The sequence below is a fragment of the Aythya marila genome (genome assembly GCF_965140915.1).
Source record: "Aythya marila genome assembly, chromosome: 2".
NCBI lineage: Eukaryota > Metazoa > Chordata > Aves > Anseriformes > Anatidae > Aythya > Aythya marila.
Genome location: NC_139043.1, coordinates 829,048 through 852,163, shown reverse-complemented (window position 1 = coordinate 852,163; position 23,116 = coordinate 829,048). Strand labels below are relative to the sequence as shown.

The 23,116-nt window shown below is 50.6% G+C and overlaps 2 protein-coding genes across 2 annotated transcripts; both read left to right on the top strand.

Moving 5' to 3' along the window:
• Positions 1–3,083: 3,083 nt before the first annotated feature.
• LOC309874342 (GTPase IMAP family member 7-like) lies at positions 3,084–14,414 on the top strand. The gene is made up of 3 exons (XM_082752411.1): positions 3,084–3,389; positions 5,140–5,185; positions 13,102–14,414. The coding sequence occupies exons 1-3, from the start codon at positions 3,270–3,272 to the stop codon at positions 13,746–13,748; spliced, it is 813 nt and encodes a 270-aa protein (XP_082608537.1). The 5' UTR covers positions 3,084–3,269; the 3' UTR covers positions 13,749–14,414.
• A 3,931-nt stretch (positions 14,415–18,345) lies between these two features.
• On the top strand, positions 18,346–21,850 carry LOC309874350 (GTPase IMAP family member 1-like). The gene is made up of 2 exons (XM_082752424.1): positions 18,346–18,893; positions 19,563–21,850. Exon 2 carries the CDS (start codon positions 19,591–19,593, stop codon positions 20,383–20,385), a length of 795 nt encoding a protein of 264 aa, XP_082608550.1. The 5' UTR covers positions 18,346–18,893; positions 19,563–19,590; the 3' UTR covers positions 20,386–21,850.
• The last annotated feature ends 1,266 nt before the right edge of the window (positions 21,851–23,116 follow it).

Here is a 23,116-nt window from a genome sequence, read left to right as displayed (position 1 = left end):
ACTTGCCTTTTCAGCCACAGTGGTTCACTCTGATTAATCACTGCTTGCTAGTGGTGGTTTGTGGTTATCCGTAATAAACAGAAGTTGTAGAAAATAAAGTCTCTGTGCTTGTGTATTACGGAATCCTATGAACTCACTCCTGCAAACTCCACATACCTGCAGGCTGGGTGACCCTTTAGGTCTCGCCACAAGGTGGTTGTTGGTGTTTGCTCTGCCCTAAATTCTCCTAAATTGGTGTCTGCATCTCCCTGGATTAAACTCTCGGAGCTGCTGAGCTGCTGCCTGCCCCGGCTGTCAGCACTGCCGACATCTTGGCCCAGAGGTTCCTGACTACCTCCTTATCCGCATGGCCACCTTCCTTGCCTGCTTGTCTTTCTGTAGGATTTTGTATATTCACACGGTGGTACTTCCTTTCCTGAGTCCTTGCTTTCTCAAAGATCCCATCTCAGCAGTGCTGCTGCGTTGTCTAATTTTTTTCTTTCTTCAGCTCCAAGCTCATTCACACAGCAGTCTGAAGCAAGGCTACAAAGTGAGGGTACATTGGAGGCTCAAGCCAGTCAGTCTCAACACTGTGCCCGGTGAGATCATGGAGCAAATCCTCCTGGAAACTCTGCTAAGGCACATGGCAAACAAGGAGGTGACTGGTGACAGCCAGCATGGCTTCACCAGGGGGAAATCGTGCCTGACAAATCTGGTGGCCTTCTACAGCAGGGTTACAGCACTGGTGGGTAGAGGAAGAGCAACTGACAGCTTCCACCTGGGCTTGTGCAAAGCATTTGGCCCTGTCCCCCTTGGTGTCCTTGTCTCTAAACTGGAGAGACACGGATGTGATGGGTGCAGCACTGTGTGGGTGAAGAATTGGCTGGGTGGTGGCACTCAGAGAGTTGTGCTCAACGGCCCAATGTCCTGGTGGATACTGGTAACGAGTGGGTCAGTAGTGGGACCGGTACTATTTAAACATCTTTATCAGTGACACGGACAGTGAAATTGAGGCACCCCCGGCAAGTTTGCTGACGACACTGAGCTGGGTGGTGCAGCTGCCACCCTGCAGGGATGGGATGCCGTCCAGAGGGACCTGGGCAGGCTGAGAGGTGGGTCTGTGCCAGCCTCAGGGGGTTCAACAAGGCCAAGGGCAATGTCCTGCAGCTGGGCTGGGGCAATCCCAAGCACAAATACAGGTTGGGTGGGGAGTGGATTGAGAGCAGCCCTGAGGGAAGGACTTGGGATGCTGGTGGGCCAGAAACCAGCTGGGGAGGGACTCTTGGGCAGGGGGTGTAGGAATAGGACCCTACAGGCAAGTGGCAGCTGCCTCATCTCCTGCCCCTGCTCCAGCTCTGGGCGCTCCCTGGAGCAATTGCACCAAGAGAAACTGGTTCAAAATTAAACACTGAAACCTAAATTTTGAGGTCCCTTCCAACCCAAACCATTGTAGGATTCATTCCGTGATTCATCTGGCCAGAAGTGCCATGCTGCCAGGTGCATTCTGTGTCTCATGCCTGGACACTGGTGTTCTGTTTTGGGTCAGGATGGCAGTACATACATGAACACAGAGCCCTCTACCTCCTCCACCAGGTTTTCTGCTTACTTCTTTTCTGGTAGGCCTTACACGGATTGTGGTGATCTCCCCACCTGGGGATGTTTTTACCGCATCATCCGGTTACGATGGAGGTGGTGGAAATGTTCCGGTCATCCTCCCCCTCCGTCAGCTGCAGGAATTGGGCCAGAGGTTTCCTGCTTACACCTCTAGCCCCGTCTGCCTGCAGTCCCTGCTGTGTGGCTGCTCGTTGTTCCTGCTGCAGCGGGACTGCGACTGCGTGGGGGTGGCAGGGGACGGGAGCGTCCCAGCAGTGCAGAGCTCCAGCCCCGGCCCCAGGGGGGAAGGCGTTTAATGGGTGCTCGTTCTTCTTCCCATCTTGCCCCATGCCCACCTTCCAGGGGTCCCCAACATCGTGATTGCCACAGCTCTGCCTCCGAGGAGCAGCCACTAGATGGACCTCGGGATTCACCATGTGCTCTCGTGGGCAACGGGAGCGTTTTCCAGCACCCTTGGTGCTGGAGGTGCAGCCACCACATACATTTAAAAACTGGCAGAATGGAGACCAGGACGGGAGCAGGCACATTGATTGCCTCATGAAGATAGGTTCAGCCAGACTCAGCGAACCGCTCAGAGAAGCTCGTACAGAAAGTTGCTGGAAACAGGTGCACTGGAGCTGGAGAGAAGCTCGAGCTGAGAGAAGCGGACCTGTGCACACAACTGCCTCTCGCTGGTAAGCAGTTGTGCATTATGGGGAATCATACGTCCTTAGGAACAAAGGCTGTCCTGGTAATCTTACAGCTTATTCTCCTTATTAACAATCGGACAGTTTATGAGCCTGAAATATGGGACCAAACTGAGGTGAAGGTGTGGGACTCTGCAACTAAAAACGACAAGGTTGCAGTGGGATTGCTTGGCACCTGGCGAGCAATCTCTGAGGCCTTAAAGAGCCATGTGGAGCCACAGTCAGAAGCATGTGGCTTGCCAGATACTGAGGGAGCTGCGGGCTCCTTTAGTGATCTGACTGCTACGCCATTACCATGGGCCCCTCTGCTGCTACAGCCATCAAAGGCCTTTGCCGTTACACCCCCTGTTGACCTGGACGTGCCTTTTGACCCAGGCCTATTGCCTTGAAAAGGAGACAACTTAAAGCAAGACATTGTTCAAAAGGAACGGAAAATGGAGACTGTTAAGTTATTGAACTTAAAGGATCGTTTACTTGGTTACCTATCCTGATTGTATGTATGTATAGGCATACTCGGGTTATTATGTAAAGCAATGTTCTGTATACATGTATTTAGAATGTTTGATGTTCGTGTGTGCGTGTTGGTAGAGCATAGACTCCCTGCGCACCCAGCGCTGTTTACTTGCCTTTTATAAATATTCTTTTACGTTACTAAATTCAGAGTTGGGACTTCATTTATAACACCCAGCCTGGCTCCAGGAAAAGCCTCCTGAGCCTGATGAGCCCTGCTCTTGTCTGGGGGAGGAAGACAGCGTGGACGGTTTGTTTGTGAGAAAGGAGCGGTGGTGAGAAGTATACAAACTAAAACGCCCTTCATTGGGAGGAGCTTTTTTTGCCTTACTTGCTCAGTTCAGAAACTTTCTGTTTCTGTTCTTGGCGACCAATGACTTTGCACATGATCTAGCTCCTAACCGGCTCGTACACGGTCATTTGTTCAACAGAGCTGGTTTGCACGTCACCGAAATCCCCTCCTACTCCCGCTCCCGCTAAATGCTGCCAAACTTCACAGGCAGCTGCCACACTTCAGCCACTGCACCTACAGAAGAAGACCTGTCACCGTCAGAAGCTGCAAAGTTCAGACTCGGGGACAAAAGCGCACAGGTGCCTCTGGTGAGTTGTCTGAAATGCTGCTACTGTCATTCCAGGGAGAAAAAAATAAAAAAAGATTGTAATGCCTGCTTTCAGGGAGGGGGTTATTACTTCCTTAAGTAAAGTTCAGCCAGTATTTGTTTCCAAGTGAGAACAGAAAGTCCCTGGAGAATGGAAATCCTGATTGCATTTCTGTAAGGGTGATTTAACAAACTCCTTGTCTTCAGGAGTGTCTGTTCTGGTAGCACTCGCTGGGTCCTCACAGGAGCGTTGACTTCACAAGGGTGTCTGCACCATAGGAATATCAAAAGGGTGAAAAAGTTCTCTGACCTGCCTTAAAGTTTCTAGGAAGAAATTGACTCATTTAAGTTACAATCAAGCTTTTAAATATATTTCCCCCTAAGCGTGCCATATGAACCTTTCACATACCTTCTGATTACTGAAGCCATTCTTAATTTTTTGCTTGTTTTGTGGACAGAACAGTCTTCTTGGGGGTGTTAAAATGTAGTACCTGTCTGAGCTTTTTGTTTTAGCTGTGGTTTGTTCTTCATGCTGGTTCTGTTGTGGGATTTCCCAGCTGACACGGGTTCTAGTTGTTTCATTGCACATCTGTTTCTTACCGTGATGCCGAGCCCTGGAGGCTCAAACGGAGGCTGGTTGGTGCAACCCAGGGCTCGTCAGGGCACGAGCATCTCTCAGCTCAAATGAAGGGCGTGGGTACCCATGGGTCTGGGTGGATTGTCTGCCTGGGCTGGGGCTGCCACGTGTGGTTAGGTGATAAAACATCGTTCTCGTGCTGGCAAGGAACAGAAAGCAGAGAGCTGAGGACACGGTCAGGGGCAAGACGTGAACTGTATTGCACCTGGCCCAAGCACTGCGACCTGAGGAGGTAAGAGGCAAGCACAGCAGCCGCTGCTGGAGCCATGCGAAGTGAGCGGTCTGTGCACGGGGTGGCTCTGAAGGGTCTCGGCATTTGGGGGTACTTTAGGAACTGCTAAGCCTGAGCTAGCTGGCAGGGAGGCAGAGAAAAGACAGCTGAGAATTGGTGTGGCTTTGCTGTGGATGGAGTAATTCCTCCAGTAATGACTGAATTATTTAGTGACGTGATTTGCGTTTACTTTGAGTAGTGTATAGTCTGTGCTTAGTTTTGGAGCAGTTTATCTTGCTGAAATCACTCGAGGCAGAGTCCAGAGCTGAAACAGGGGCAGATGAGGGCACTGAACTGACGGCGATTCTGGGGGGAGGCCCCTGCTCCAGTTGGTAGCTGTGCACATCCTCTGTGAGCTCGGCAGGTTTCCCAAAGCACTGCAAGGGTTGCCAGTGACCGAGCTGAGTTCCCCTGCCAGCTCCTCGTTCCCCAAAGCATCGGGATCCCCTCCCAAGCTGAGGAGGAGCAGCCCTTGCCCGGGCTGTCCCGATCTGCCACCACGGTGCAGCGAGGCCCAACCACGCTCCCCTGCCCCTGCGGCCCCTGCTCCTGGGCTGTGCGGGGCTGGCAGAAACGTGCCCTGCCCTTGGCATGGGGTGCGGGGCTGCCAAACGCTGCTCCCTGCCTCACGGGGTGCGCAGCCATCTTGTGGGTGCATGCGTGCGTGCGTTTACCCTCGGCTATACAACCACTTCCTGCATGCACACACAGCAGGCAGCACGCACACACCGGGTGTGTTAGCAACCCGACGGCCTGGTGACCATCATCGGCCTTGTTACTGTCGTGGGGGGAGCACGGGAGACTTTGGCAAACCTCGCTCAAAATCCCTTATTCTTCTTTCAGGCTTCCCCTCGGAGTGGGCTCAAAATGGCAGACGCTAAGATGGAAGGTGAGCGCCTTACACACTGCACGCAGCAGCTTAGAGTCCCATTGTTATAAGTTGCCCCCTTAATTAATTTTCAGAGAGCATTGCATTAATAATAGAAAGGAATTTATTGAGTAAGCAACAGCAAGCAAAACAGCGCTGGGCGGCTGGGGAGTCTCGGCTCCTCCAACGGCGCGCACCTCACCCCCGCCAGGGTCCCTTTTTATATCTTGGTAATTCCGGGATTACGCAGCACATCCTGGTATATTCTGCGACTGCGCGCACTGTTGCTAGGGGGTCGTCTCTGTCCCTCTGGTGGTCGTGAAGATGAAGGCCGTAGTCTTCCTCCGCGTTGTGGTTCAACTTCTTTTTTTTATTTGGTCATGTTGGCCCAGCGTGAGACAGGAATGCAGGATGTTGATACACTAGTTTAGCAACTTATCAGGAGATGGTTACATGAACTTTGCAGCAGTGTCTTTGAACAAAAGAGGCAACTGAGATGCAGAAGGAGAGAAGGGGAGGGGGTTCTCTTTTTTGTTACATTAAGCAAAAGAATTTTCATAGTGTCTAGCAAAGGAGTTTTCACAACTCCCGTTCCTCAAACAGAACTCCTTGTTTTTATAATACAAAAGACAATGAACAAACATTTATTGTGTATTACAATCCCTCCTTTTTCTTTTAGTTACTCATTTTGTTCATTGAATCTCTGCAATGCCTGGCTACTAAGAACTAATGTTTCCTTGATTCCTTTGTTGGTACGTATTGGCTCGTATTTGGCATGTATGAGCATTAGATGTGCCGCTTCTAAACATCCCTTTACAATCGCAATCAATTTATTAAAAATACATGGTCCAAAAGTTAGTGCTATTATTAATAACAACAAAGGTCCTGCTATTGTTGATAATAAAGTAGTAAGCCAAGGTGAATAATTAAACCAAGATTCGTACCAGCTCTGTTGGGCTTCATTCTCCCGTTTCCTTTTTTCCAACCCTTCCCTGGGTCTTGCCATTGTATCTCTTACCACTCCAGTGTGATCAGCATACACAGCATTCCTCTTTCAGGGCTGCAAACAGCCCGTCCTGTTGAAAAATACCAAATCTAATCCCCTACGATTTTGTAACACTACCTCCGAAGTGACCTGATAGATTTTCCAGGGCCGAGATGGATTGTTCAGTTTGGGTCAGGTAAGTAAATTCTTGATTTTGTTTAACCGATGAGGCTACCCTGGTCCCCACTCCAGCTCCTCCCAGGATTATTAGGGTGGCCAAAGTTAGAGCCGTGAATGGTTCCCGTCTTTCCAGATGATAACTTGCCACTGTGTGCTGGGTATACATACAATCCTCAGGGTGGTATAGAATCCTTGGTATAATTATCACCTGTATACAAAAATCACGAGACGCATTAAAGAGTTTTAGTGATAGACAAAGAGTTACGCCCACTCACGAACAAACCCACCTAGCGTTGTTGGCTGGGATTAGCCACTCGGTTGATTGTTTTCCATTCTCCATGGTATTACATAGGTGACACTTCCCACTAGGAACCGTGCCCACACACCTACCACCTCCAGTGACTTGTGTTAGTCTTACCCTTATGTCTTTTCCCCAACTGCAATGTAGAGGGCTGTTCTTTGTGCAGGTGGGCTCCCCAGGATCCCCAATAGCATCATAATATGAAGGCCTTATACTAAAGCATAATCAACAGTGTTTTGTTACATTTGGGCTTGTTTTGTTTAATAATTGGTAGCTGGCATTCATGACCCCCCCATATGTTATTCTCAACTATGTTATCATTCTCAGCTTTACCTGAGCTTGTAGGGCTGCCGAGGGTTGGCACTGTAGTATTTTCCACAGGCTGGATTCCCTGGACATTTTCTGACAATACCTCATTTGTTCCTACTGCCTGGGGCCCATCAGCATCCTCCTTTTTATTAGTATGAGTCCTCCCCTATCTGTTCCGTGTTCGTAAAATCTGACATTTTCCTAGTACCCAGCTAGTATCGTCCAAGTTTGTTATATTTATATATAGAACCTTGCAAATTTCTTTATTTCCGTGGAAGGTTCCTGTATACCCTATACCATGCCCTTGCCACCTGTAACGGGGATCCACTTGTCAGTTACAACCTTGCGGCCCATATCCCACTTGTAAGAATTTATTCCGACCAGCCCCGAGTGTCCAGTCCGTAGCAATGGTTTCACACCCCCAGTATGCACAATAATATGCGTTTGGATAATTACAGTACCCCTTTCCTGGGTTAGAACTTGGGCAGAAATAAAATCCTGATAGGTTAAAGCATGGCTGCACTGACGCCAGGTCACATAATGTGATGCGGAAACTGGGAGCACCCGCTGTCGTTGTTTGCTGGATGATGAATTGATCCTCCCATATGATTAAGCTCCATTTAAAAGGCTGGTGGGGATGCGCAGACCCATAGCTGACCAAAACGATGATACTGACTCCCATGTATCGTAGGAGGTGGTCGGAGCCCATCTAAATTGTCGACCCCTCAGTCCCCCACCGTTTTCACTTCTCTGCCTCGCTTGTCAGTTCGGTTGCAGCGAACTACAAGGTATCAGTTCTTCTTGGCAGCAGCAGTGTTCTTCAGGGGAACCTAATAGGGAGCCTCCGAAACAGGGCCTCCTCCCCTTCCCACGATACACAGATAATACACAATACTTATCGAGTCCGCCTTAGTGTCAGCTTCAAGTCGTCAGGGCCTGGAGCTGCCTCCCGTTTACCTTCCCGGACTGGTCCTTTCACACAGCTGGCATGTGTCCATCCTTTCTCCGCAGTTCGAATAGCCGTTTCTGTGGTAAGCAAAACAACATAGGGGCCTTCCCCATAGTGGTGTTAAAAAAGTCTCTTTCCAAGTCTTAATTAGAATTGAGAGTGATCAAGTGGCAATTCCAAGTCATAGGGCATACCATATAGCATTTCAAAAGGAGAAATTCCTGTATCAGTTCTGGGCTGCGTCCATATGTTTAACAGTGCAAGGGGTAAGCATTTTACCCAAGAAGCCTTAGTTTCCAGCACAAGTTTTGTTAGTTGTTTCTTAATTTCACCATTCATTCGCTCTACCTTTCCAGAAGAGGAGGGGTGCCAAGGGCTGTGAAAATCCCACTCAATCTCTAAGGCCTGCTTTAATCCTTGCAGTAAAGCTTTACACCCATTCAGTCACGTGGTCAATTAGGACAAACAAGTAACTCAGTAAAGTCTACCTGTATACTTTGGAAAGGTCAAAGCCCTGTCTCCCGTCCCCCTCTAGATAGGTTACAGAAGACCATTTTATTTACCCTTTGACATATAGTACATCCTCTGCATGTGTGCTTCCCTGAAGTATATATTCCTACACAGACATGCTTTCTTAGAACAACATCACACATTGCTTGCACCTCCCAATGATTCTTCTGATGTAAAACAGTTATTTGCCTCATTATCACTTTATTCAGCATTTCTCTCCCATCAGGGAGTATCGATTTTCCTTAAAATGATCCACATATTTGTAACAATAATACCTCCTTGGGAGGTTGTAATTGCCCCAAAATCTTTTTTAGAATTTACCCAAATAGATAGGTGGCCCTGTAAACCCCTGAGGTAAAATTGTCCACCTATATTGTTGCTTCCGCCCCCATTTCAGGGTCTTTCCAGTCAGAGGTGAATATACGTTTGCTCTCAGGGCCTGAGAGCACTCCATTAATAACACTGTTATTCCAGTCTAACAATTTACTAGTTGAATGCCCAATTTAATCATCAAATCCCTTCCCAACAAGTTAGTTTCCGCCTTGGATACATACAATAATTGCCCAGTGATCATTTTATCCCCTGGTCTCAGCTTGGTATCCCCCAAAAGTGGCACTGTTATCCCAGTCCCTTCTACCCCCATCACATTTAGGGTTTCATTAGTTAATTTAATCCCTGATGCTTTACAAGTCAGTAATGATTTAGCTGCTCCAGTGTATTGGGTTTGATGGCAAGGTTTGAGGGTGTGTGAGGGGTGTGGGGGTGGGAAACTGCAGTGGCAGCCCCCGTGAAAAACAAAGCAAAACAAAAACAGAAACCTCCCCGTGGTAGATAAGGGACAATTTCATCTGGCCCTAAAGAGGCCCACTGCTGCCCAGAGCCAAGCCATAGCAACATAGTCCGTGCCTCTGTGAGAGCACATCCACGAAAACAAACAAACAAACAAACAAACAAACAAAAACCTGCTGCTCAACAGCAGCTGGGAGAGCGAGAAACCCCCCCGCAGACACCAAAGTCAGTGCAGAAGGAGGGGGAGGAGGCGCTCCAGGCGCTGGAGCCGAAGCCCCCCTGCGGCCACTGGAGAGGCCCCTGGTGGAGCAGGCTGTTCCCCCCTCCCTGATGCTTGGGAAACTGAACAAACACCACAGCAAATATGCAAATATACCAAAACTTCTAGACTGTTACTTAGATAATACCTACATCACCTTTCCCTGCTCATTCAACTTCGAATACCTTTAACACTTTCCACAAACCTTTTAACACTTCCTTTATCTTTCTCTAGCCTTTACTTTTCTAATGCCGACATCAAAGGCTCAGTCAGGGGCCAACTTAATTCCGTACCTTTTCCCTCCAAGATGCTGAAACAACATCAATATACAACATTTCATCCTGTTTTCCTTCTTTCCACAAAAACAACATTGACTGTAGTATGGTGTTATAATTAGTAGTTCCATTTAGGGGCCACTCCGCTCCATCCTCTACTTTATAAAGTGGCCACCACTGATTACAATATTTGATAAGGGCTCTTTTACTCACTGTACCCTCTCAGCCCACTATATCCCTCCAATGTGTTAGTATACATCCTAGGAGGCTTTTCCTCGGGGTTTCTTTGCTTTGAACTTTTCCTATTGTAATCTACAGTGGTTAATATTCCACCGTTTTCCTAGAAGATCTTTACTAGTCAATCCCAATCCCTCCAAAATCCACAATATACAGATACACAAGTAAAAACAGACCACTGTAAATTAACTGCCTGTAGACAATTACACTGGGGACATTTAAACCTGATGAGCCGATAATATACCTGGGCAAATTTTGTTCCCTTAGACATACACCTCAATGGCAGTTCTTATATTTACATATTAACATATGTATAAAAGAACACTTTAACAAAAATGCCCGGGCTTTTATATATACAATATACAATGTACAGTTATTATTCCAGTTAGAATTATTCCTCAGCAGCTGCAAACATTATGCCAGTTGCCATTAAAGATCGCTTACCCTCCTCCTGTCTCTTTCTTAAAATCTCAGACGTCCCCGGAGTTAATGGGGACTGCCACATATTCCTAGTCACTAATCCCTGAGTGCTAGAATCAGAGTTGTTATTGGCATCCCCCTGGGGTTGCAGATTAAGAAGCCCGGGAGTCGGAGGGGCTGCAGGTGGGGATGGTGGAATATAGGGAGGCAGTGGGGCTGGGATCTCTAATTCTCGGTTTTTCTTGTGCCTCCCATCCCCTCCTTTTTCTTTTAGAGGATATAAATTGGCTCAAGTTTCCGAGCTGATCCACAAATGTGCATATTCACTTTCTTCCAAACTAAAAGGTTCTTTTGAGTTTACATAAATATTTAGGGCCTGGCAAACCCAATCTTCAAAGGACCCAAATACGGGCCAGTAAAGGTGGTCTCCTCAAATCTGTTTACCACCCCAAACTTCAACACAATAATGTATCATTTTTACTTTATTCCTTCCCCGCCTAAAAGGGGAATCCTCCCAATTTTTAATCATTAATCCCGGGGTAACCTAACATCAGATGTTACCCCGCCCATGGGACCAGAAGGCTTACTCTTCTTCTGTCCCATCTTCTGGAGCGCCTTCACACACACACACAAATCGCTTCCCCCTTTTCGTGGCCCAGTCCCTCGCGGGATGTGGGAACCGCACTACCGAGGGGTCCGCACTCGCTTCGTCCGCAATTGGACGTCTCACAGCGACACGCTCCAGGATACCCAACCCCAACCGAACGGATCACCGGCCTATACTTACTCACTCCTGAGTCTTCGTTCGGTCTTCGTGCACAAAGATTACTAGGGGTTGCCGGCTTTATTTGCTTGCTGCCGAATTTAGGGTTCGTCGGTGAAGGATTTGAATGAAAGCAGTCCTAGCGAAGGCCGCTGAAATCAGCGGGGCGCCCCCTCCGAAGGTCTTTCAATCAGATTGCCTTCATCCGAGTCACGGCACCAAATTTTGTTATAAGTTGCCCCCTTAATTAATTTTCAGAGAGCATTGCATTAATAATAGAAAGGAATTTATTGAGTAAGCAACAGCAAGCAAAACAGCGCTGGGCGGCTGGGGAGTCTCGGCTCCTCCACCGGCGCGCACCTCACCCCCGCCAGGGTCCCTTTTTATATCTTGGTAATTCCGGGATTACGCAGCACATCCTGGTATATTCTGCGACTGCGCGCACTGTTGCTAGGGGGTCGTCTCTGTCCCTCTGGTGGTCGTGAAGATGAAGGCCGTAGTCTTCCTCCGCGTTGTGGTTCAACTTCTTTTTTTTATTTGGTCATGTTGGCCCAGCGTGAGACAGGAATGCAGGATGTTGATACACTAGTTTAGCAACTTATCAGGAGATGGTTACATGAACTTTGCAGCAGTGTCTTTGAACAAAAGAGGCAACTGAGATGCAGAAGGAGAGAAGGGGAGGGGGTTCTCTTTTTTGTTACATTAAGCAAAAGAATTTTCATAGTGTCTAGCAAAGGAGTTTTCACAACTCCCGTTCCTCAAACAGAACTCCTTGTTTTTATAATACAAAAGACAATGAACAAACATTTATTGTGTATTACACCATGGTCACAGAGCCACAGAGTGGCTGCCGCCAGCCCCATCCAGCCTGACCTTGGGCACTGCCAGGGATGGGGCACCCACAGCTCCTGGGAGCAGCCTGCGCCAGGCCTCAAATCCCTCACTGTGAAAGATTTTGAATTTCTAACCTAAATCTGCCCTCTTCTACCTTAGAGCCATCACCCTGTGTCCTATCCCTACACCCCCTGCCCAAGACTCCCTCCCAGCCCTCCTGCAGCTCCTGCAGGCACCGAGGGCCACTGTGAGGTCTCCCCACAGCCTTCTCCTTTACAGAATTTCACAGAATTTTCTAGGTTGGAAGAGACCTCAAGATCATCGAGTCCAACCTCTGACCTAACGCTAACAGTCCCCACTAAACCATTTCCCTAAGCTCTACATCTAAACGTCTTTTGAAGACTTCCAGGGATATTTAGCAGCCTCCTCATTCAGTCAGCCGGGCGCAGTGCTGCTGAGGGTCAGGCTGGGTTTGCGTCCTCGTGCAGCCTCACGCATGCTTGTGCACGCAGTGCACGGGCCCTCTCAGGAGGCCACAGGCTCGAGGATTTCCCAAGGCTGCCTCTCCTCTTCCCACTCCTTAGGCTGTGCTGTGCCAGGCTCAGGGCAGACGGGGCAGCAGCCGTTGGTTACAGCCTGAGGCACAGCGCAGGGTGCAAAGTCCTGCCCCAAAACCTCACTATCTGTGTGCCTGAGCCAGCTCTGGCCTTGCTGGGGCCATGCAGGGCAGGCCGAGGGCCTGGGGTGATCCAGCACAGAATCCAGTGGGTGTTTTTTGCTCAACATGTGACTTCTTGTAAAGGGAGTGCTTCAGCCCGGCCGTTTGAGCACTCTGTGCATTCCTGGGCTGCTGGGGGGCTGCCACATGCACTTCTACTTTCTTTTTCTGCCTTTGGAAGAGGTCTGGGTGCTGGCCCTCTGAGGCAACCTTGTCCATACTCCTCTGGGGTTCCTCGTGTTGCTCCTGATGGTCCCTGGGGACCGCTGCTGGGGCCGCTAACCCTAATTCCCGTGTTTTTGCAGTAAAAAGCCTTTCCTTGTCACCCGTGGGAGCATGGTGTGCAGGGGATGTCCCGGCACCACAGGGCTGTGGGGTTCAGACACGTGTCTCTGGTTGTTCCCCCAGGACCCAAGCTGAACATCCTGCTCGTGGGCAAAACTGGAAGTGGGAAGAGTGCGACAGGGAACACCATCCTTGGGAAGAAAGCATTTGAATCTGTGTTGTCAGCAGATTCAGTGACCAAGAGCTACAGTTCAGACACTGCCTCATTCCGTGGAAGAGAAATTGCCGTTATTGACACTCCTGGCCTTTTTGACACCCAGAGAGCCAATAAGGAAACAGCTGAACTGATTGGAAATGCTCTTCGTCACTTCTATGGAGGGGTGCATGCTATCATCCTGGTGATGCAACTGGCCCACATCAGTAAAGAAGAGGTGGAAGTGGCTGAGTGGGTGACAAAGATTTTCCATACTGAAGCACAGAAGTACACGATCCTGTTATTCACCCGAGCAGAAGAACTTGGGAGTCCAGATGATATCCACGATTTTGTGGAATCAAACAAATTCATCAGCGGGATGGCAGGAAAATGTGGAAATAGGTACATTGCTTTCAGCAACATAGCAGCAGAGCAGACAAGGAAACAGCAGGTTGCAGACCTCATTAAAATTATTGATGCGATGGTAAAGAAGAACAAAGATGCTCCGTGTTATACGCGAGAAATGCTGGAGAAAGACACACGGACGGCTTTTGAAAAGTATTGTACTATACTCTAGCCAACAAGGCTTTGGTCAGACAGGAGATGTTTCCTCTCTTGTGCCTTTCCTGCCGTGCTCTGAAGATCACTCTCTCCTTCCTCTCTTGATGTTTCCTCCTGTCCTGTCACTGACCTATCTTTTCCCTGGCCCATGCCATTGCTCTCCTGACGGGCTGCGAGAGTGAAATGGGTGTCTGGCGACGTGTAATTCTCCTCTGCTGCTCTGTCTCTGCATTGCTCTGTCACCACCCATTGTGCTGGGAAGCCGGAGACCTTGGCTGGGTGGCACAGAGCTGCACTGCCCTGCTGGCAGCACCACTGCGCTGACTCTCTCCTCCCTGGTCTGAAGACACGGCAAGCTGAAAGCAACGGGAACATCAGGACTGTGAGATGTGCCCCCTCAGAGCACAGGTCAGCCTGGAGCACTGCTTCCAAGATCAAAGCCACTTGTACTCCCCGTGGCAGCCAGGGCTCTAGGAACTTCTCCGGGCTTTGGGAAGGTTCGTGGTGCCAGCCTTGGTCCCTCTGCAGTGGGATGCTGCTGGTGTTGCTGGCTGTGCTGCCCCTGCCTTCGCTGGGCAATGCGAGTAATTGTATGTGATCGCTGGGTCTACAGAAGCTCATCTAATAAATGCTCATCTAATAAATGCTAATAAATGCCCATAAATGCTGAGCCTTGCTGTGTGGAGAGGCGCCCTTCAGTGCACTGTGACCCGCAGTGCTGAAACAGCCGTTTGGGAGGGTGGAGAATGGTCCAGGTGCATTCAGGATCAGGCCCAAGCTGCAGCTCCCCCCAGGCTGGTGTTTGGTGGTGGCCATGAGCTGTGCAAGGGCGCGAGGTCTCACTGCTTGCCAGGCGAGTGCAGCAGGCAGGGGAAGCTCTGTGGCCATACCTGAGCGTGGGGCTGGGGGAGTGCTCGGGGGGGCTGCCTGACTCACCCCAGGTTCTTCTCCCACCCAGAAAGGCTGCGGAAAGCAGCCTAGGAGGGGGGAGGAATCCCAGAACGCCAGGCTGACCTCTTCCTCAAGCGATCACAGCGAGAGAAACTGCTTCAGAGCTAAACACAGACCGTGCATCTCTGCAATTAAATAACTCTGAGGTTGAATTGTTACTGGAGGAAATACCAGAGTGAGTGTAATAGCTGCGTTGTAGGTAGTGCTGTATGGGTATCCGTGTGTGTAAATGTACCAGTGACCTCCAGTGGCATAAGCAGTATCATTGCTATCCTAAAACCATCCCAGCGTGTCCTGAAGGCATCCAGTGCTGACTCCTGGCTGCCCCCATCCCTCTGCATGATGAGAGGAATCACAGAATCCCAGAACCATCTAGACTGGAAGAGCCCTCCAGGATCACCCAGTCCATCCTCTGATCTACCACTAACCAGTCCTCCACTAAACCATATCACTGAGCTCTACATCCAAACGTCTTTTAAACACCTCCAGGATGGTGACTCCACCACTTCCCTGGGCAGCCCATCCCAATGCCTCACAACCCTCTCGGTAAAGAAGTTCTTCCTAATAGCCAACCTAAAGCACCCCTGGTACAACTTTAGCCCCTTCCCCCTCATCCTGTCACCAGGTATGTGGGAGAACAGACCAACCCCATCTCGCTACAGCCTCCTTTAAGGAACCTGTAGAGAGCGATAAGGTTGCCCCTGAGCCTCCTCATCTCCAGGCTGAGCAACTCCAGCTCCCTCAGCCGCTCCTCAAAGGGAAGGGGCAGAAGAAGTGTGTTGGAGGGGTTGGGGGCTGTGTGCCACAAACTGCTGGAGACTCTGAGGGCCCCAACACATTTCCTGGGGGTACAGAATACTTCTGCTGACCTGGAAGAAGGCTTGAAATGCAAGCAGCCCTGTAATAATTCTGCACCGCTTGCTTAGAATGGCAAGAAAATGAGCATTTAACCTTAGGATTAAGGCAAAATGCAGGCCCTGTGTGCACCTCCACCCGGGGCGTGTCTGTTGCTGTGTTAAGAGCAGCAGCAGTGCTGTGGGTAGGGGGGGGTCGCCACAAGAACAAGCCAAGGCTGCGCCTGCTCCCCTCCTCTGCCACACTTCTCATTTCCAGCCAATTTTTGCATTCAAACACTGGAGCACAGGCAAGGGGGCCCGGGGAAGCACGCTGGGTTAGAAGCAGAGCAGCACTGCGAGGCTAATGCTGACATGCAGACAGCGAAGTGGACAACTAACCCCAAAGGTTTCGAGGTGGCCCAGGGCATGCGTGTGCCTGGGTGCCGCTTGAGCCTCACGGGGAGGGTGCTGCTTTCTCCTGCAGCCACCCAGGGACCTTATGTAGAGGCCTTCCCTTTAAAAGATCAAAACCCGAAACCTTTTTCATGGTGATTTGCAAAGCGAGTAACTGGTAAGTGCTTCACATCCGTGAGTTGTACATTAACTTGGCAGTTTGGTTTCACGCTCAGTACATAACCAGTATGTGCGCCTTGTTTACTGATAAGCTTTTGCTCAGCCAGGTCCAACGCCTCCAGGACATCCCTTGTTCTGACTTCAGGACTTGCAGTTCCTCCCTGAGGGGGAGGAAGGGGTTGCTTTCCTATCTGCACCTGGCAGACCTTGTTATTTACCATCCCAGAAATGGTCTATAAACGTATAGATATGCATGTATGTGTGAATGTATACGTATATGTCAATATTTTAATTCCAGTTGGTCCTTAAGGACAATTGACAAAGTCTTTTTAGGACTCCTAGATGTGATGCACATTCTGATTACCTACTGAACTTTAAACCAAACTGCTGTGTTAATTTTTGACTCTCAGACATGAAAAACATGCTGATTACTTAATATCACTGAATGATCGAATATCTGAGCTAGAAGGGACCCATAAGGATCATCAAGTCCAACTCCTGGGTCCCCAAAGGACCAGCCCCTGTGTGTGACAGCGGTGTCCAAACGCTCCTTGAGCTCCATCAATCTCGGGGCCGTGCCCACGTCCCTGGGCAGCCTGTCCCAGTGCCCGACCACCTCTGGGTGCAGACCCTTTCCCTAACCCCCAGCCTGACCCTCCCTGTCCCAGCTCCATGCCGTTCCCTCGGGTCCTGTTGCTGTCCCCAGAGAGCAGAGCTCAGCGCCTGCCCCTCCGCTCCCCTCGTGAGGGAGCTGCAGGCCGCCATGAGGCCTCCCCTCGTCTCTTCTCCATGCTGAACAATCCAACCAACTTCAGCCGCTCCTCATATGTCTTCCCCTCTAGACCCTTCACCACCTTTGTTGCCCTTCTTTGGACGCTCTATAACATTTTTTTATCTTTCTTGTACTGTGGTGCTCAGAGCTGCACTCAGTACTCGAGGTGAGGCCGCACCAGTGCACAGCAGAGCAGGACGATCACTTCCTTTGACCTACAGTGCTGTCCTTGATGCAGCCCAAAATATGGTTGGCCCTCTTGGCCACCAAGGCACGATGCTGGCTTGTGCTCAGTTTTCTGTCGATCCAAACCCCCAGAATCCTTTCTTCTGGCTGCTCTCCAGCGTCTCGTCCCCCAGTCTGTATAACCAGGGTTGCTCTGTTGCCCTTTCCCAGGTGCAGAATCCGACACTTGCTCTTCACACACACACAGAATTTCTAGGTTGGAAGAGACCTCAAGATCATCGAGTCCAACCTCTGACCTAACACGAACAGTCCCCACTAACCCATATCCCTAAGCTCTACATCTAAACGTCGTTTAAAGACTTCGAGGGATGGTGACTCCACCACTTCCCTGGGCAGCCTGTTCCAATGTCTAACAACCCTCTCGGTAAAGAAGTTCTTCCTAAGATCCAACCTAAAACTCCCCTGGCACAACTTAAGCCCTTTCCCCCTCGTCCTGTCACCAGGCACGTGGGAGAACAGACCAAAAATGTCAAACTCTTGTTAAACTTCATATTGTTGAATGGCAATGACAATGATCTAGCTGACACCAGCTAGTTCTCAGAGGACTTTGGGACGAATCCCATCAGGCCCCATTGGCTTGTATGCATCCAGGTGGAGCAGCCAGTCTGCACAGGTTGAGGGTTAACTGGGAGTTTGTCATGCTGGCTCTCACCATCCCCCAGCTGTGGGTAGCTGGGGCCTCAGAGCCCATCATTGGTGTTCAAGACAGAGGCAGAGGTGAAAAATGCGTTCAATGTCTCTGCTTTGAATATGTCCCTCATTGTGAGGCGACCGTGCTCATCATCTATCACACCAACGTTTGCTCTGCTCCTCCTTTTCCCATTAATCTACTTCAAAAAGCCTTTTTTATTGTCCCCCATGCTGCTGGGCAGCTTCAACTCTAATGCAGCCTGCGCAGAGCCGGGAGCAGCTCGTCTGGGCTCGGTGTCAGACAGCTGTCGGTGTGCCCCCCTAGCCCCAAGACTAGCTCCGGCTTCCCCGCCAGGCCTCGACACCACGGTGTGGGCAGCCCACGGCCCCAAGGCCCCAGCAGCGGTCTCCTGGGACCATCAGGAGCAGCATGAAGGCAGAAAAAGAAAGTAGAAGTGCATTCTGCAGCTCTCCAGCAGCCCAGGAATGCACAGAGTGCTCAAACGGCCGGGCTGAAGCACTCCCTTTACAAGAAGTCACGTGTTGAGCAAAAAACACCCACTGGATTCTGTGCTGGATCACCGCAGGCTATCGGCCTGCCCTGCAGGGCCCCAGCAGGGCCAGAGCTGGCTCAGGCACACAGATAGGGAGGTTTTGGGGCAGGACTTTGCACCCTGCGCTGTGCCTCCAGCTGTAACCAACGGCTGCTGCCCCATCTGCCCTGAGCCTGGCACAGCACAGCCTAAGGAGTGGGAAGAGGAGAGGCAGCCTCGGGAAATCCTAGTCCCTGACCACGGTGCAGGCTGCAGCTGCCTCGTCTCCTGCCCCTTCTTCTGTCAGGGCTCTGCCTCCAGTCCCACCAGCAGCAGGAGAAACTGCTTGAAAACTAAGCACAGATCATAGCGGGAGTTAAATAACTCTGAGGCCGGACTGTTTCTGGAGGAAGTACAGGAGGTAGCGTTAGAGCTGTCTGAACCTCCAGGGCTGCACAGAATCGAAACCAAGCTGGGGGCTGGTGCGGGAGGAGCCGGTGCTGCCCTTGTGGCATGAACACAGTCTCCAGGCTGACACCGGCCGTCACCGCTGTCACTTCCTGGTGGCTGTGAGCGTCCCGCGGGGATAAGGCGAACGCCAGCGCAGGACGTGCAGGAAGGTACGGGCGGGAGGCCAGGGGCAGCGAGGCTCCGTGCCGGCGGGGAGGGCTCCGAGGGTGCCTGGGGACCTGGCACAGGGCAGCGGGGCAGGGAAGTGGCTCTTCCCCTTGTCCCCTCCTCTCTCTTTCCCTTCTCCCCACTCCTCACTCCCCGTGCTCGGCATGGGCACAGCCCCAGCCCGTTGGAGTCCCTGGGCACCGTGCTCAGCCCCACGCGGGGCCGCGGCTGCACGGGTGTCACTGCCCTGAGGGTTCCTGCCACCACCCGAGGGTCCCTGCTGCCTTGCTGCCTTCCCCTGTGCCTGTAATCCTGTGCCTGCAATTCCTGAGACTGAGACTGAGGAAACAGAGCCGCAGCACCTCACGGCTACAGCTTTTATTTTGAATTTCAGTTCCTTGCTGCTGTCCGTGCACTGCTGTGGCTGCACACGTGGCAGCGCGATCCAGGGGACCCTGTCTGTCCCGGTGCCACCACAGCCTGACCCAGCTGCGGTGCCCCCAAGCCCTTCCCACAGCGGGGGCACACAGAGCCCCGTAGCCTCCAGTTGCCAGCAACGAGGCTTCAGAACCATCCTCGCTTTTAGTGAAAATCCCTTCTGCTGTCAGTGATGCTCCCAGCATCTGGGTGCCTGCTGACGGAGCCCTGGGTGTCTGCTTTTGTCTCCGCAGTGTGACCGTGGCCGTCCGTCGCGTCTACATGCAGCCCGGGGTCGGCGGGGGCTTGGAGATGAGGCTGATCCTGGCCGGGAAGGCTGGTGGGGGGAAAAGCGCCACGGGGAACACCCTCCTCGGGAAGCGTGTCTTTGAGTCCAAGCTGTCCACCCAGCCAGTGACCGTGAGCTGTGCGAGTGCACAGGGTCACTGGGATGGCGAGGACTTCATGGTGGTTGACACGGCCGACATTTTCAACCCTGGAGGTGACAGCAGTGAGGTGCGCCAAGAAATTATCCGCTGCATCAGGCTGTCCTCCCCGGGCCCCCACGCGCTGCTGCTGGTGACCCAGCTGGGCCGATTCACCCAGGAGGACGAGGAGGCTGCAGAGAGACTGCAGGACATCTTTGGAGCTGATGTTCTGGGGCACACGATTGTCATATTTACCCGTGCGGAAGAGCTTGTGCGTGGGTCACTGCAAGATTATGTGAAGTATTCCAAAAACAGGGCTCTCCGCGAGCTGATCGAGAGGTGCGGGAACAGGTACTGTGGCTTTAACAACCGGGCAGTTGGAGCCGAAAGGGACAGACAGGTTGCGGAGCTGATGGGGTTGGTCCGCTGCATGGTGCGGGTGAATGGGGACAGGTACTACAGCAATGAGATGTACCTGGATCCCATTTTAACAGAAGAGAAGGTGGAGTATCACATGGTGATGTACAGAGCAGGCAGGAAAAGTATTGGGTTTTTCAATCTGTCTTACAGGAGACCTATTGTGATTTGTGGGATGATTCTCCTTGCCATTGCAGTGGTTGTCATTATTTTTCTTATTTGGTGGAAGTGATGAATCCCAGCACCACAAAGCCACTGAACGCCTGGGGCTGGAGGCACCTCTGGACACCGCTCCAGCTGCCCAGGACCGTGTCCACTGGGTGTTGGACATCTCCAGGGATGGAGACCCCAGCACCGCTCTGGGCAGCCTGTGCCAGTGCTCAGACACCCGCACAGCAAAAAAAGACTTTCCTGATGTCTCAGCGGGCGTCCTTGTGCCTCCAGCAGTGCCAATGCCCTTGTGCCCAGGCTCTGGGCACCCCACCAGGCGTTCACACACACAGACAGAACCCCGAACCCCCTTCCCCAGGCTGAGCAGCCCCAGCTCCCAGCCTCTGCCCATCTTGCAGATGACTCCTTATCCTGGTGCAATGGAACCAACTATCCCTTGGAAAAGAAGAGGAATTGTCTATTTTTATTGAGCTTCCCTTTAATCAGTTATCATATATGCAGTACAGGACAAAAAATATGTTTACCTTTTAACTTAGGCTCCCTTTCATCAGGGACAGAATGCTCCTTCTGGGAGAAACAAAGGAAAGTTGCCGATAGCAAGTAGCCTGAGGTTGTGCTTAGGTGACGTGACGATTCTGAGAAACGAGGTTGTATTTTTGCAATAGAAGTTGCTTTTGCAGTGGAATATCCACTAACATTGCATATTGAAATATGATTGTGCAGCCATGACAGTAGCATAGCACTAGTTAAGCAGATAAAGGGGAAGGTCCCACTGTCCCAACATAAGAAGCATAGCTAAGGGAAATGGGAGGAGTAGTGCAAAATAAGTAAAAACAAGAATCACAGGCCCTCTAATCACAGAGAAGAAGGAAAAAAAAAAAAAAAAAAAAAGGAAAAAAGGAAAAGGAGAAATTAATGGCTGGTCAAATAAAATTGTACCTATATGGTATAGAAGTGCGTCAAGTAAGTTGTGAACCTGTAGTACTCAACCAGTGAGGAAACAGGGAGAAATCAGGTGTTGGGTAATAGGGGATTCAGGGTTATTGAAAACTTGTGCTGTGCGCTGCTGCTTGCAGGATGTGAGAAACTAAGTTGTGCTTTTGCAGTAGAGAATTGCTTTTCTGTATTCCAAGGTAGTTGTGTGGTCATAATAAGGAGAAATGCACAGTAGGTAAGTGGACAGTAGAAGGCTGCACTGTTCCAAAATGAGGTGGAAGCTTGAGAAAAACACGATGAGCAGTGTGGGAATAGTAAAACAAAGATCACAGGTTCTTAAAACATAAGAAAAAAAAAAAAAAAGGAAAAGGGAGAAATTAAAGGGTTCAAAGAAAGAAAAATTGTACGCGTATGGTATAAAGGAGTGTTGAGTAGCTTGTGAACCTGTAGTACTCAGAGAATGAGGAAACAGGGGAGGCAATGAGGTGTTGGGTAATAGGGAATAAAAGGTTATGATGTGTTTACTATAATGCGCTCCTAACTGGCAGGACGCCTGCCACTGCAATCATGAATAAAATAGCTTCACAGAACATCCTGTCTGAAGAAAATTATTTGAGATTTTTCTCACAAGGATGCCTACCATTGCAATCGCGATTAAAATAGCTTCATGGAAGGTCCCATCTAAGAAAATTATTGAGATTATTATCACTCCATCAATAGATAAAATGGGTTAGGGTGCTTCATCAGGGAACACCACCAAGGACCCCCAAAGAAAGGAAGGCATGTGCAGAAGTTCCTGAAAAGGAGCCATTAAGAATGATGCCACATGAGCACAAAACTCAGGTAGATTAGAATGAATTTGTATTAGATCGCTAGAATAGTTATGAATTTAATGTCTCCATGGAGCCAGGAAGTTGACATTGGCTGTGCTTGATCTGTGGAAACTGCACCGAGCTCTGAGGCCTGAATAAAAGCAATATCTCTCCTGAGTGCGTGCGAATTGGCTTATTGCACACGGGGTGAAGGGTCTTAGAGTCATAGAATGGTTGGGGTTGGGAGGGACCTTAAAGATCATCCAACTCCAACCCCCCTGAAACAGACAAGGCTGCCTCCCCCCAAGATGAGGTTGGCCAAGGCCCATCCAGCCTGGCCTTGATCACCTCCAGGGATGGGGCATCCACAGCTTCTCTTGGCAACATGTGCCTCACCACCGTCTGAGTGAAGAATTTCTTCCTAACATCCAATCTAAATCTCCCCTCTTTCAGTTTAAAAACATTTCCCCTTGTCCTACCATGATCTACACAATTAAAGAGTCCCTCTCCATCCTTTTTATAAGAATCCTTCGAGCACTGAAAGGCCACAATGAGGTCTCCACAGAGCCTTCTTTGGATGGCATCCCTTCCTTCTCTTGTGCTGACTGCACCACTTAGCTTGGTGCCATCTACAAACTTACATCATGACACATTACAGTCATGCCTGGCACTTGGTCCTTGTGCATCCACATGTGTGGTGTGAGCGGAGGATGGCAAAACCCTTCTTGCTGTGCCAAGCCAAGCCATGTCGTTCCAGCTTCAGGAGCTGAGTGGATCTCTGGGCCAAGTGGTGCCTGCTGTAGTGCGGGTGCCTGCCTCGGTTCCCTTCCCGTACTTCCTTCTACCTCCTTCGCTTGAGGAAGAGGTCAGCCTGGCGTTCTGGGATTCCTCCCCCCTCCTATGCTGCTTTCCGCAGCCTTTCTGGGTGGGAGAAGAACCTGGGGTGAGTCAGGCAGCCCCCTCCGAGCACTCCCCCAGCCCCACGCTCAGGTATGGCCACAGAGCTTCCCCTGCCTGCTGCACTCGCCTGGCAAGCAGTGAGAC

Excerpts from the sequence above, each read along its gene's own strand:
- LOC309874350 (XM_082752424.1), top strand. The coding sequence starts at position 19,591 with ATGCAGCCCGGGGTCGGCGGGGGCTTGGAGATGAGGCTGATCCTGGCC.
- LOC309874342 (XM_082752411.1), top strand. The coding sequence starts at position 3,270 with ATGCTGCCAAACTTCACAGGCAGCTGCCACACTTCAGCCACTGCACCT. Across the intron at positions 3,390-5,139 it reads AAAGCGCACAGGTGCCTCTG|GCTTCCCCTCGGAGTGGGCT; the intron begins GTGAGTTGTCTG and ends TTCTTCTTTCAG. Across the intron at positions 5,186-13,101 it reads GGCAGACGCTAAGATGGAAG|GACCCAAGCTGAACATCCTG; the intron begins GTGAGCGCCTTA and ends TTGTTCCCCCAG.